This window comes from Piliocolobus tephrosceles, chromosome 13, assembly GCF_002776525.5.
Source record: "Piliocolobus tephrosceles isolate RC106 chromosome 13, ASM277652v3, whole genome shotgun sequence".
Taxonomy (NCBI): Eukaryota; Metazoa; Chordata; class Mammalia; order Primates; family Cercopithecidae; genus Piliocolobus; species Piliocolobus tephrosceles.
The window spans coordinates 112,945,730-112,959,416 of NC_045446.1; the positions used below are offsets into that span (position 1 = coordinate 112,945,730).

Consider the following 13,687-nt stretch of genomic DNA (forward strand, 5'->3'; position numbering starts at 1 on the left):
ACGTAATTGTGGAACAGGTTATCACGACTTCCCAAAAGAGAGTGTACGAGTGCATGCAAAATATTGGAAATCACCTAGTCGGAAGGACCTGGAGAGAGGGTGCCCTGAGAGGCAGTTCCAGAGGAGTCCAGTGAATGCCTGAGAGAAGGACATTTGGGAGGGAGAAGACTCTGCCAGGGATAATAGCATCTTCTGGGAAAGGAAAATTAATGCTACAACCCCCTCGGTGGTCTTCCAGTGAGAAATATCTTTTGATTTATAAGCTGACACCACTAGGTAGTATTTTAGTGTAGGTGTAAGAAGCAAATGGGGGAAAATGTGTCTCTTTTGTGGGTAATATAAAAATATCTCTGTCAGAGAGTGGTTAGAATGGCACGAAAGGTGGAGAGGAGGATGGAAAAGTATAAGTGGAAAATGGGGGTTTTATAAAGCAGATCTTGTTAGCTGGGTCTCTGGGAGAAAGCAATGAAGAAAGATTTGTCATTTCGTCCTTTCAGGTTTTTAGAGTGGTCGCCAACAAAATCAGCACTGTGGCACCTCTGGTGGTTTTCATTCTTCCTGGTCTTCCTAGAAGAAGAGAGGGCTTAGAAGTGGTTCTGCTGAGAGTGGGGTGTTGTAAATCGGCTGATCGCATTTTCTTCATGGGCTCAGGCAACCTCCCAGAGACATGGATGCCCTTGGCATAAATTAGACTGACAACCCTACCTCCCAGGCCACCCAACACCCAGTCCCAGGTAAACGTGTTCTTTTCCAGGTTTGGGAACTTGGACGCCCTGGCAATGGGGTAACTCAAGTCTCTGCTTCCCTAGCTAGCTGTGTGACTGGACCTCTCTGAGCTTCAGTTTTCTCATCTGCAAAATGAGCGCTTTGAACCTGACGACTCCTTGGTGTCCTCCTGTTTTGCAGTGCCATGCTTTCAACACTATCCAGTCCAGATGCTTCCCCATCCTCCGGGTCACCTGTGCACTCCTGCTGATCTCTGCCATTCGCCTTCTTACACCTTTTCCATATCTTCCCGTGGAACATGGTAATCTGGTTTCCAGATGGGCTACTGTCTCCTCCTAGCTGCAAGGCAGCAGCGCTTCTGGCGTTGGTTTCCATACTAAACTTAATGGTCTGATTTTAAGGGTTGGTTTTAAACAAACGGTCTGGTTGTATGTCCCCGAGTTACACTGCAGTGCTAAATGTTGGAGCGAGGCAATACCGGGAGAATCCAGGCAGCAGGCTTCACCCAGAGAGGGAGGGTGAGGGGAGGAGAGAGACGGAGAGAGAAGAGAGGGGGAATGAAAGGGGAGAGAGAGGGACTGAGACCGGAGAGCCGGAGACAGGAGCGGAAACCACAGAGGTAGAGTCGGGGCGGACATTGAAGAAACGTAGATGCACAGGGAGGGGCCCATATTAGTGTAGACAGAGAAAGACGGAACGCGGTGCGGTGACACCTAGCCTCGGAGGCAGTGGGAGCTCCGAGCCCACGGAGAGCGGGGGAGTTCCGCTTCCTCCCGCCCCAGCGGCCCCCGCCGCGCCTGGGAGCAGCCGGCCGTCCCGGCTCCGAGGGTGCAGCGCGCCAGGGCGCAGCGAGAGTGCGCGGAGCTGGGGTCCAGCGCGACCCCGCCGCTCGGGTTGGGGTGTCCTCAGGCTCCGCGCTCCTCCTCCCCTCCTCCAGATGGGACTGGCTCTCCTCTTTGCAAAGCCAAGCTCGCGGGGAGACGTGGTGAGCAGTAGCCAGCAGCTGGTGTGCCCCGGACGCTGCTGACCGCCGCGCGCCCGGACCGGGTGTCCACATGAGTGCCTCTCCCAGCAGATCCAGGTAAGAACTTCCTGACCTTCCTGAGCCCTAGGAGAAACACACATGGAAGCCGAGTGATGGTGAGGGATCCGGGTGAAACTGGAGGCTGTGGAAACATTGGAGTAGGGGGTGGGGGTGCTGTTACATCCGAATTTTCTTAGTGAAACATCAAAGTTACCCGAGGGCCAGGTAAAGCTATTAACATGGATTATGGTTTGGCTGAGGCGTCCCGCACCTGAGAGTTGGTGTTCCCAGGAAACCTCTGAGATAGACAGATTATCTCCTCCATGAATTTCTGGAGGTGGCTGAGCTGGCTTCCTTCTCCATTCAGTACCGGAGATGTGCACAGAACAGGTAGTGGGGACAGGGCTGGTTGAGCGTGGAGATTGCCTCTCCTTCTCTCTATCTTGCTGGCAAAAGTTTGAACTGGAAGCACTGGCTTCCCTTGTTCTGGGCAGTGCTGCCATCTCCCTACCTGGCTGCCTCATCAGTCTTACTATGCCTATTCTGCTTGCATGGTAGAAGTCCAAGACTTGGCGAAAAGACAAAGTGTCCATCATGGAGGTACCTAGGAGACAAGGAAAAGGCTCCACTTCTCATTTCCTCTGAGGGCGGAAGTGAGACGCTCCATCCCAGGGAAAAGAGTTACCCTTGTAGAGTAGATGAAGGAATGAGAAGGTGTGGTCATTAGAATGAAGTTTTTAGAGCCCAAACAACTTGTTTGCATCCATCAGCCAACCTCATGCCTGGATAAACTTCATTCCTCAAAAAGTTCCTCAACAGGATATGCAGGCACCAAAGTAACAAGAACAAACAGTTGCTTGCGTGCCCCCAGGCTTTCGTTGCTGGTGGGCCTGGAGCACCTGTGAGGGGCAACTCCACCCAAGGCCCAGTATTGAAGAGGGGTAGGGTGGGAGGACTGTACATATCACGAATGCTTGTCAATCTCTAGATTTTTTTTTCCTCCTAGGAAATAATAATTTTTAAAAAGGCTTGTAAAAAATAATAAAATGTTTCATGACAGCAGCAGATGTAAAACTCCCACTACTCTGGGCGAGGACAAAGAAATTTGTGCAGGGGGCTGAGCTTTCTCCTCTGCCAACGCCCACATGGGCACATCACCTTTTGGAGACACAAATAGTGTTTGTAGTGTTTTGTGGATGAGGGGCCCTTCTCCCGGAAACTTTTTAGGAGGGGCGGATCTCAGCTGGGGCTCTCTCTTTGAGTTCAGGAAACTGAGCAGTAGAAATAGGTTGAAAATTACCCCAAGATCCCACTGTACTCCTAATCTGATATAGAAACTCACTGTGGAACAGACATAGTCAAAGAGAGGCACTCCTGCTTCCTAGTGGAACACACACCTATCTCTCTCCCTTCTTTCTTTCATTTAATAATATTTAGGAGGTTAGACAGGAAAGTGTAGACATGTGATTCTTATTCCCTCTATTCAACTATGCCTCCTGTCTTTGTTCCTTACTCGAAGATCATGTCTCTTGCTCGGACTGATTGTCCCTATTTATGTCACCTTCACTGCATCTTAGAGCCTTAGTTGCCTTTGATGGTGTACAGCGAGGTCTCCAGTGTTTGCCTGAAGGCCCCTTCCTTTGGCGCGTTTATTTGTAACTTGCTCAGGAGATCTCATCCTCACCTTGCAATTTGGATGAAGAGTTCTGCTGGGTGTCACTGGTGTTCAAGAGATCCAGGGTCTTGAAAGGGCATGTGGCAGTTCTAGTTTTTTCCATCCATGCTCAAAAGCTGTTTGGTTTTGGAGGTTTGGGGCTGTGCTTTGGTGACAGTGTTGGAAAGAAACCAGTATGAGCAACTGATCAAAATCTAGTCAATCTGGGGTGCCAATTTGACATTGTCACAAAAAGTGAGTGCCCAATTTGGATGCTTGATCAGCTGTGTTCAATGATCATAGGCCTGGAATGAAGTAACATCTACCTTTCTTCCTTTCTCTTTCTTTCTTTCTTTCTTTCTTTCTTTCTTTCTTTCTTTCTTTCTTTCTTTCTTTCTTTCTTTCTTTCTTTCTTTCTCTCCTTCCTTCCTCCTCCTCCTCTTTCTTTCTTTCTTTCTTTTCTTTCTCTTTCTTTCTCTTTCTCTTTCTTTCCTTCCTTCCTTCTTCTCCTCCTCTCTTTCTTTCTTTCCCTCTCTTTCCTTCTTTCTTTCCTTCCTTCCTTCCTTCCTTCCTTCCTTCCTTCCTTCCTTCCTTCCTTCCTTTGTCTCTCTCTCTTTTCTTTTGACAGAGTTTCGCTCTTGTTGCGTAGGCTGGAGTGCGGTGGCGCAATCTCAGCTCACTGCAACCTCGACCTTCCAGTTTCAAGTGATTCTCCTGCCTCAGCCTCCCGAGAAGCTGGGATTACAGGCGCCTGCCACCATGCTTGGCTGATTTTTTGTATTTTTAGTAGAGATGGGGTTTCACCATGTTGGCCAGGCTGGTCTCAACCTCCTGACCTCGTGATCCGCCCACCTTGGCCTCCCAAAGTGTTGGGATTTCAGGCATGAGCCACTGCACTTGGCTGAAAACACATCCTTCTTAGGAGATGGCATTTGTCCCTGCCATCTCCTTCCAGTCTTTGCTTTTCCACCATAGTAGTCATTTGATGTCCTGGCAGATTAGCTCATTGGTGGCCCCTCTCAATATACACATCTGTAATATGTATGTTTGTCACTGAAATCACCAGCCCCAGGTCTGCAGCTGCATTCCAGAGGTGTTTCCACTGCGCTGCTCCCACTGTCTGCTGCTTTTGCACAGGTGGCATGCAGTTTTCAGTGTTTGTGGCTTTGGGCTGCTGTTTACAACATTGCTAGGCATTATCACCGATTCTGCTTGCCCTGCAGAAGAGGTCACTTTCTCCTGGGGTGTCTGCTGCACTTTATACTCTTGCTTTTCATGGATCTTTCAGCTTGATCAAGAGTTTTTCTTTCTTCTTCTCCTTTCCCCCTTTTGCACCTGTGGATTGGTGCATTGGGAAACACATTTCTTTTCCTGTCTAGGCATGATCATTCTTCAAATGGTAAGAAAAGCCTTCATTCCTTGATTTGATCAATATGTACAAACCAGAAACACCGCACATATCTTTTAGCTGTAAGAGTTCCATATACCCTTTATTTTGGTGTATACAGACTCTGATTTCTAAGTATACTTCTAAGGTATACTCCAGTATCTGTTCTGCTTCATACTTGATGGGTCTGCATTGCACATCTGCAAAATGAATGCCAATAACAGGCAGGAGGAGTGGAAACAGTGTTACTGCAGAGAAAGAGAGAGAGAAAGTATCTTAGGAAATGGGATCGTAAGTAGGCACACGGTCTTATGAGGGCCACCTTAATTTATTAAAGTCTCATTTGGTAGGATGAGAACAGAATTTATTAGATGGTGGACCATGTGGCAGCAGACTCATATACAGAGCTATAAGATACTTAAGTACTTTTCTAGGATGGGCTGACATTGATGAATCTGTGACACAGTGGTCTGTTAACCGTCTTTCTTCTTAGGCTTTCCTTAAACCAACAGCGATGTTATCTTCAGAAAGTTGCTGGTGATCTACAGCAGGGGAGAGGAATATCTCCAGTTGTTCACGAGCACCACAGGTGAAGAACCCATTCTAGGCATATTCTAGGCATATTCTAGGCATATTGAATGAGCTAAAGTGTGTTGGTTTCATCAGCCATTCTAACTGGCTTAAAACAATCTGAATCCTTTGGTTTGAAACTAGGTCATATGGTGAGAGCTTTTTGAGATCCTAATGGGCATAAAGCAGGAAGTATCTTTCTCCTCTCAGCACCCTCATGGGCTTTTGGTACAACTCTGGAGCTTTTGGTAAAAGAGAAGTTTTTTCTTTCTGAGCCAAGCTTGCAACAGGGTTAATTTGGGGGTGGCCATGGGCTGCAGGGGTCGGAACTGGAGAGTGCAACTTGCATTTATTTTCTTTAAAAAGCTTCATAAAAATAAAAATTGATTTATACAAAAACACATGACCAGTGATGTACTATCTGCCTGCGCCCCCCACCCCATGAGTTGCTGAGCTCCATGGATAGTAAACATATTAATCTAGATGAGGAAGTATAAAAAGGTCATCTTTGCAGCTCATCTGCCATCCAATCTAACTGATCTCTGAAATCCCATCTTTCTAGATATGTTCCATGTCTGGGACTAGGGGAAGGGGTAGAGGCGGGGATGGAAGGAAGCACTTCCTAGAAAAGTTTGTGAGATCCAGCAAACCTGGAGATACAGGCTGCCCCGGAAGGCAAGGGCAGCCCTGGTGAGGGTGCAGGAAGCACGGGAGGAGAACCAGTCCCTGGGAAGGAGAGAAAGAGAAATGACACATAGAAATGATGAGGGAGGGGAGGGTGGGGCGGCAGAGAGAGGAAGCAAAAGCCAAGGAGGAGGAGGGAGAGGAAACAGATGGAACGGGAGGAAGATGCAGCAAGCGAACGCAAGAAAAGGCCAAAGAGGGGAAAAGAGCAGAAGATAAGTGAAAGCAGCACCTTGCTTTCGGGTTTTTTCTCTTTCCCGTTTTCCTCTGGCAGAGGCAGAATGCAAGTGAGCCAGCAGAACAGCGTGGTTTTTGTGCTTTGGAGGCTTCTCATTGAAGCTGTCAAGCCTCAACCCCTCACGGCAGCTCGTTCTATTTTTATATTTTGCAGAATGGAAATTAAACAAATGACCCCGTGATGGCGTTTTCATGAAGATTTTATCCAGCACACCACCCACACAGCCAGTGCTGGGGTGGCTGAATATTTAGCATAATATTCTATTTAATCATATAAGAAGGTATCCTCAAGAGAGTGGCAGACATGAAGCCTGGGCTTTGATAACCGCTTGTAAAGAACTGCTTTGATGAGGGTGGGCAGAAGTCAGAAAGGAACCTTGTTCTCTGGCTTTTGAGCTTGTTAGCAAGAAGAATTCCAGTTAACTGAATTCTGGTGGAGTTTAGCATTTCCCCTCTCATACTCTTTTTTTTTTTTTTTTTTTTTTTTTGGCACTGGGTTTGATTCCAGACTTTGTGAGCACTCGTGGTTCAGTTCTCCTTGGAGATCTCATTGGCGGCTAAAAATGGCTCACTTTGGCTGAACTTGCCCTGAGTGGAAGCCTTGCTTAGAATTTGGACACTCACTCTATTTGTTGGTCTGGTTAGGGAAGCTAGTGTGTACTTTGCTGATGGGACTGTGCTTAGGAAGCTAGCATAATGATGCACATCTAGTACTTGCTGAGAACACAAAGCAGATGATATTTTATTGGTTTAGACACGGACTTACTTCCTTAAGTCCCAGAAGATTTAGTAGCAATTAAATGCATGCCCCTTTGCACATAACCATTCCTTTGAAGGAAAAGAAAAACATAAACCAACAGCGCATGTTAAGGGGACCAATTAATTGGACACGGTTGGTTGGGTAGATGTAAAAATGTGAGGCTGTTCAGAAGGCTTCTTACTGCCATGCACGTGTTTGTGTTTAACAGGGTATTTATGGGCTCTTTTTCCCTATATATTGAAGGGTTATATAATTCCCCAGCGATTAACCTTTAAAATGCTGTTTTTACAAGTTCAGTATCTAGACTAGATAGCAATGAAGAATGATGTTGAGTCAGTCTGACTTCAAAGGGAGCGATGGGTGGAACCGTTGGACTCGGAAAGGAGCGCTTCTTCCTGCCAGCTAGCCTTGTAGTGGTTGATCTTTCCCTCTGAAATGAAACAGGTTTACTAGCCAGAGACCATTCCCTGCAGTGACTATAAAAAGGTATCTTCGTCTCTGACGCAGGGAGCGACTGAGAGCATCGGCATGAGCCATCTGAGTATGTGTTCAAATACCTGAGGAAAGGCAGGATTGACAGTCCATTAAGGGGAAGGCAGAAGCTTCTTTCCTTTTCCTCCTCTAATTAGGCATCCATGTGCATTTTCTCTCACCATTCTTTGTTCTTCCCTATCTGATTCAGACAGTTCATCTGGCATAGCTTTGAAGCCAAGGAATGTTTTTATGCACATTGAGGAAGAAGAGGAATAAGATAAATTCAGGTCAGAACTTCCTTTACTACTGTCATTTTCAGAGTATGGCTTCCCAGATATAAGGCTCCATCTCTCAGGTCTCTCTGCTCAGCCATGCTCCAGAGCTGAACTGTTTCTCACTGGCAGTCCCACAAGCTGAACGTGACTGTCCCCATTGCTGCTTTGGCATGTGTTGTTTTTCCCCAGACTCTGTACTTGGGCCCTGAACCTCTTCAGGCTCCAGTCTTTCAAAAAACAAACCTGCAAAATAAGTTTCTCAACTTGTTTGGAAGTAGAGAATTTATACAAAGTCTTTCATTTTCCTAGTGAGGATGGCGTGGTTAACTCTCTCATGAGTATGGCCAATAAACAAAAGCACCTTTGAACTCTTCATTATTCTTATTTTATTGCTACTAAAATGTCATTTGTATCACAACATATTGCTTACAGCACTATTCTATTGTTTTATTTAATTGTCATAAAAATATTTTGCATAAGGAACTATTATTACTCACGTTATAGTTGCAGAAATTGAGGCCTAGAGACCGGATGCCCCAAATCACATTGACAGTAAGTGGCAAACCAATGTTCTATTTTTAAACTATGATTTTCCACACCATACTTTCCTTGTAGATTCTAACCTACATTTTCTTTCTTTCTTTTCTTTTTTTTTCCTTTTTTTTTTTTTTTTTTTTTTTTAACAGAGTCTCACATTGTTGTCCAGGCTGGAGTGCAGTGGCGTGATCTCGGCTTACTGCAATTTCCGCCTCCTGGGTTCAAGAGATTCTCCTGCCTCAGTCTCCCCAATAGCTGGGATTACAGGCATGTGCCACCATGCCCAGCTAATTTTTGTATTTTTAGTAGAAACGAGTTTCGCCACGTTGGCCAGGCTGGTCTCGAGCTCCTGACCTCAGGTGATCTACCTGCCTTAGCCTCCCAAAGTGTTGGGATTACAGGCATGAGGCACCACGCCTGGCCAGCCTGTGTTTTCAATGCCGTCTTTTTCTTATAACTTTTCCTATCATCTGTCATTAGTTCTCCTCCTCTGCAGGTAGGGGTCTACAAGCATCTCATTGCAGTTGATATATAAGGGGATTCCCTAAAATATGGATACCCATGCAAATTGAATTAAAGGAATTTGGAACAGTGAAGTAGCCTGTATCAATTTTCTGGAGGCCTACTGACTTTCTTTTAGGTTTTGACATGTTACTCACTGCCAAGTTTTCTTGACATCTAAGTCAGAGAAAATGCCGAATAAAAGTTGGCATTATACCCGCTCCTTGTAACTGTGATCTCCCTCCTTTTTTATGTATATTATCTGTAAAGGTAACTCCTGCCCCATAGCCTGCTCCAGCTGAACCAGTGTTTAAATAAATTTCTGTAAGGCAAATAAATTATAGCAGAATTTGAGGGAGACCACTACTTCCAAAAGAAAGCAGAGGCAAGTCTCTTAGGATTGAAGCTTCTATAAATTGGCTTTTTGAAGTCTTTCTTCATCTTGGCTGGGGCCATTCCCTCCATTTGAACTCCGTTGGCAGCAATCAATAGAAAATGCTAATTTCTGGTCCTGGCTTGTCTTTTGCATGCACGAACTTCCTGCTGTTTGTCTGAGAAAGTGCACACCCAGGTAAAAAGGCTGTGCTGATGGCTTTATTTAGCAGTTAGATCAACCCAAGCTGAATGTCAAAAAGCAGGAACAAGTTAGCAGGAACAGTAGGGCTATTTTCTTTGAGTGTTGGCCCAACTGTGATGAGGCTAGAGAACTTATACAATTAGGTTTAAAACATAATTTTATCTATTCCTTTTCTTTCTCCTAAAGTATAATTCTGAAGACACCTGCATGCCCCATGGACCTGGGTGCGTAATGCTAGTACTGGGTTTTGACTTTTCTATCTGAAGCCTGATATCTCTTAGCAACAGCCAGATTTAATTTAGGTATCCAACCTTTGGGCTACCTTGTATAACTGCATTGAAATGATGGGACTGTGATCAAGTTTTGGCAATTGATCTTTAGAGAAGACGAAAGACAGTACAAACAAGCAAAACTAGCCGGGTGAGGTGGCGGGCGCCTGTAGTCCCAGCTACTCAGGAGGCTGAGGCAGGAGAATGGCGTAAACCCGGGAGGCGGAGCTTGCAGTGAGCTGAGATCCGGCCACTGCACTCCAGCCTGGGCGACAGAGCGAGACTCCGTCTCAAAAAAAAAAAAAAAAAAAAAAAAAAGACAGTACAAACAAGCATGAAATAGGAATAAGAAGAACACAGACAGTCGTACTTTCTATGGGTTTTGTTCCTCCGTGGGCAATGGAAAGAAGTGTGTTGATGGATTGGAATCTAGGTTTTTCAGGGCACTGGTGAAGTGCTCTTGTCTTCTATTCTTTTCTACTGGGGTATCTTATCTCTGCCAATTGTGGACAAGGTGTAATATGTTCTTACTCCAGTATTATTCTGTTCTTGTTTATTTCTGTCATTTTTTCCACATTATCATTTTTGATTATTACAACAAACATTTGTTAAACAAGAAACAATGGCCAGGTGTGGTGGCTCATACCTGTAATCCCAGCACTTTGGGAGGCTAAGGTGGGAGGATCGCTTGAGACCAGGAGTTCAAGACCACCCTGGGCAACATAGTGAGACCATTTCTCTACAAAAATAAAGAACTTAGCCAGGTATGATGGCATGCACCTGTAGTCCTAGCTACTTGGGAGGCTGAGGTGGGAAGATCACTTGAGCCCAAGAGTTTGAGGTTGCAGCGACCCATGATTGTGCCACTGTGCTCCAGCCTGGGCAACAGAGCAAGACCCTGTCTCAAAAACAAAAACAAAAATAGAAAAAAGGTAGGTCTTGAGGATACAGAGTTGAATAAGACATAATTCTTTCTTCATCTAGCTCACGGTCTAGGAAGGAAGATAAACATAAAGCAGAAGAGTCACACACCTTATTAATGACTATGAAGAGGTAAGAATGAGTGTCATAGGAACACCAAGTCCAAAGCAGTGAGCAGAAAAGCCCAGTTGAATCTGAGAAGGCTTTTTCAGAAGAGGTTATATTTTAGCTGGGTTCTAAAAGGTGAGTAGGCGTGATCCAGACGGAGAAGGGTGAAATTGTATTTCAGGCAGATGGGATAGCATGTGCGAAAACATGGGGTTGTGAGGTACTTGACGTGTTGGCGAAGAGTCATTTAGTCAGACTCTAAGGCATCTGTAAGAGAGGCAATGAGGCCGGCATGATGAGTTGGAGCCACTTGTGAAGGTCCAGTTATGCAGCTTGTAGTTAACCGAGGCAACATCATTTTGTTTTTTTTTTTTAGCAGGAAGGTAAGAAGAACAGATTAGTTTTTTAGGAATATAACTCTAGAAGCAATGTGGAAGATGAACAGAAACAAGGACATTCCAAAGTTATGTCCAGATGCCATGAAGGGGGCTGCTGAGTGGTCCAGATGAGACCTGATGGAGTTTGGACTCTGGCAAGAAAGATTAGAAAGTATCATCCAGATCTGAGAGTTACTTTAAAGAATAGTCATCAAAATTTGGTAACAGGTGGATGATGGAGGCTGTAGAAAGAAAGAGGAGGAGCCAGGGCCAGCCGTGGTGGCTCACACCTGTAATCCCAGCACTTTGGGAGGCCTAGGCAGGCAGATCACGAGGTCAGGAGTTCGAGACCAGCCTGGCTAACATGGTGAGACCCCATCTCTACTAAAAATACAAAAGTTAGCTGGGCGTGGTGGTGGACGCCTGTGGTCCCAGTTGCTCGTGAGGCTGAGGCAGGAGAATCATTTGAACCCAGGAGGTGGAGGTTGCAGTGAGCCGAGATTGCAACATTGCACTCCTGCCTGGGCGACAGTGCACAACCACATCTTTAAAAAAAAAAAGAAAGAAAGAAAGAGGAGGGGCCCTAGACTGCATTAATATTCTAGCTTGATGTTATCTGAACTAGGTCAATGGCCATAACTGAAGATAAAATGTACTGAAAAGGCAGGATTGAAAGTTAAGTTAAGGCTGGAACAGTGGTTCATAGCTGTAATCCCAGCACTTTGGAAGGCCAAGGTGGGCAGATTGCTTGAGGCCGGGAGTTCGAGACCAGCCTGGCCAACAAGGTGAAACCCCGTCTCTACAAAAAATACAAACATTAGCTGGACGTTGTGGTGCGTACCTGTAATCCCAGCTACTTGGGAAGCTGAGGCACGACAATTGCTTGATCCAAGGAGGCGGAAGTTGCAGTGAGCTGAGATCGCATCACTGCACTCCAGCCTGGGTGACACAGAGACTCTGTCTCCAAAAAAAAAAAAAAAAAAAAAGAAAGAAAGAAAGAAAGACAGAAAAGTAAGGTAATAAGTAAGGTAATGAAATCAAAATTTGAGCAGGATGAGGATTGGAAAGAGGCCATTGGAGTGAAGATTTGGGGTTTCATTCATTATCTTGGTAAAAAATAGTGTCAATGAAGCCCCAGGGGAAGAAGATGGGATAGGAGCAAGATAGAAACATTGTGCAGAGTTTAGAACTTGAAGGCAGCTGAGAGTTTGAGCTCCCTACACTTTATATTTGAAAGAAACAAAAGGAGATGGAATGACAACTTACAGGGGAAGAAAGAAAAAAACTGAGCTTTCAAAAGAGGGAAGTCAGGCTGGGGGAAGTGACTCATACCTGTAATCCTAGCACTTTGGGAAGCCAAGGCCAGAGGGTCACTTGAGGCCAGGAGTTTAAGACTGACTTGGGCAACAAAGTGAGACCCCATATCTACAAAAATAGAAATGCAAAAGGTTAGCCAGGCATGGTGGCACGCACCTGCAGTCTCAGCTGCTTGGGAGGCTGAAGTGAGAGAATCACTTGAGCCCAGGAGGTTGAGGCTGCAGTGAGCTGTGATCACACCATTGCACTCCAGCCTGGGGGACAGAGCGAGATCCCATCTCTAAAAAAGAAAAGAAAGAAATCACTTGAATATGTTTATCAATAAATAAGAAATATCTAGGTAGGGAGAGATTGCAAATATAGAAAGAAGAAGAGACAACTAAGAGAAACTTGAGAACTCGGAAGGTAACAGAATCTAGCAAAAAGTAAGAACAAATAAACAAAGGAAACTGAGGGATTAAATTTGTAGAGGGAAGTACAAAAGGGAACCAATATTCATGGTTTGCCAAACATTGGCGCTAGGTATTTTACATTTGTCGATTTATTTAATTTTCATTAAAACCCTATAAAGTGTGGCCAGGCACTGTGGCTCATGCCTGCCCTCCCAGCAATTTGGTTGGCCGAGGTGGGTGGATTGCTTGAGGCTAGGTGTTTGTGACCAGCCTGGGCAACATGGCGAAACCCTGTCTCTACTAAAAATACAAAAATTAGCCGGGTGTGCTGGCGTGTGCCTGTGTTCCCAGCTACTCAGGAGACTGAGGTGGGATGATCCCTTGAGCCCGGGAGGCTGAGGTTGCAATGAGCTGAGTTCCCGCCACTGCACTCCAGCCTGGGCACTCCAGCCTGGGAAACAGTGAGACCCTGTCGCCAAAAAAGAAAAAAGAAAAAAAAAAAAACCCATAAAGGAAAATAAAGAATGCCCTTTTCTTGGAGAAAATGGGAAAACAGCAAAGATTAGTCATACTTTCAGAAGTGCAGATGTGAAGGACCCCTGGAAGTCACTTCAAGAGAGAAGTTCTTGGCCGGGTGTGGTGGCTCACACCTGCGATTCTAGCACACTGGGAGGCTGAGGCAGGCAGATCACTTGATTTCAGGAGTTTGAGACCAGCCTGGCCAACATGCTGAAACCCCGTCTCTACTAAAAATACAAAAATTAGCAGGGGATGGTGATGCACGCCTATAGTCCCAGCTACTTGGGAGGCTGAGGCAGGAGAATCGCTTGAACCTGGGAGGTGGAGGTTGCAGTGAACTGAGATTGTGCCACTGCACTCCAACCTGGGTGACAGAGC

General features: G+C 45.6%; 1 protein-coding gene across 2 annotated transcripts in view; it reads left to right on the top strand.

Moving 5' to 3' along the window:
- Nucleotides 1-1,429: 1,429 nt before the first annotated feature.
- The window catches only part of GRAMD1B (GRAM domain containing 1B), a 275,856-nt gene continuing 263,598 nt past the window's right edge, over nucleotides 1,430-13,687 (top strand). For both annotated transcript variants that reach the window (XM_031936710.1, XM_031936709.1), the window contains exon 1: nucleotides 1,430-1,807. In XM_031936710.1, the coding sequence (XP_031792570.1) occupies nucleotides 1,782-1,807 (26 nt within the window). In that variant the 5' untranslated portion in view covers nucleotides 1,430-1,781. The remainder of the gene's footprint in view (nucleotides 1,808-13,687) is intronic.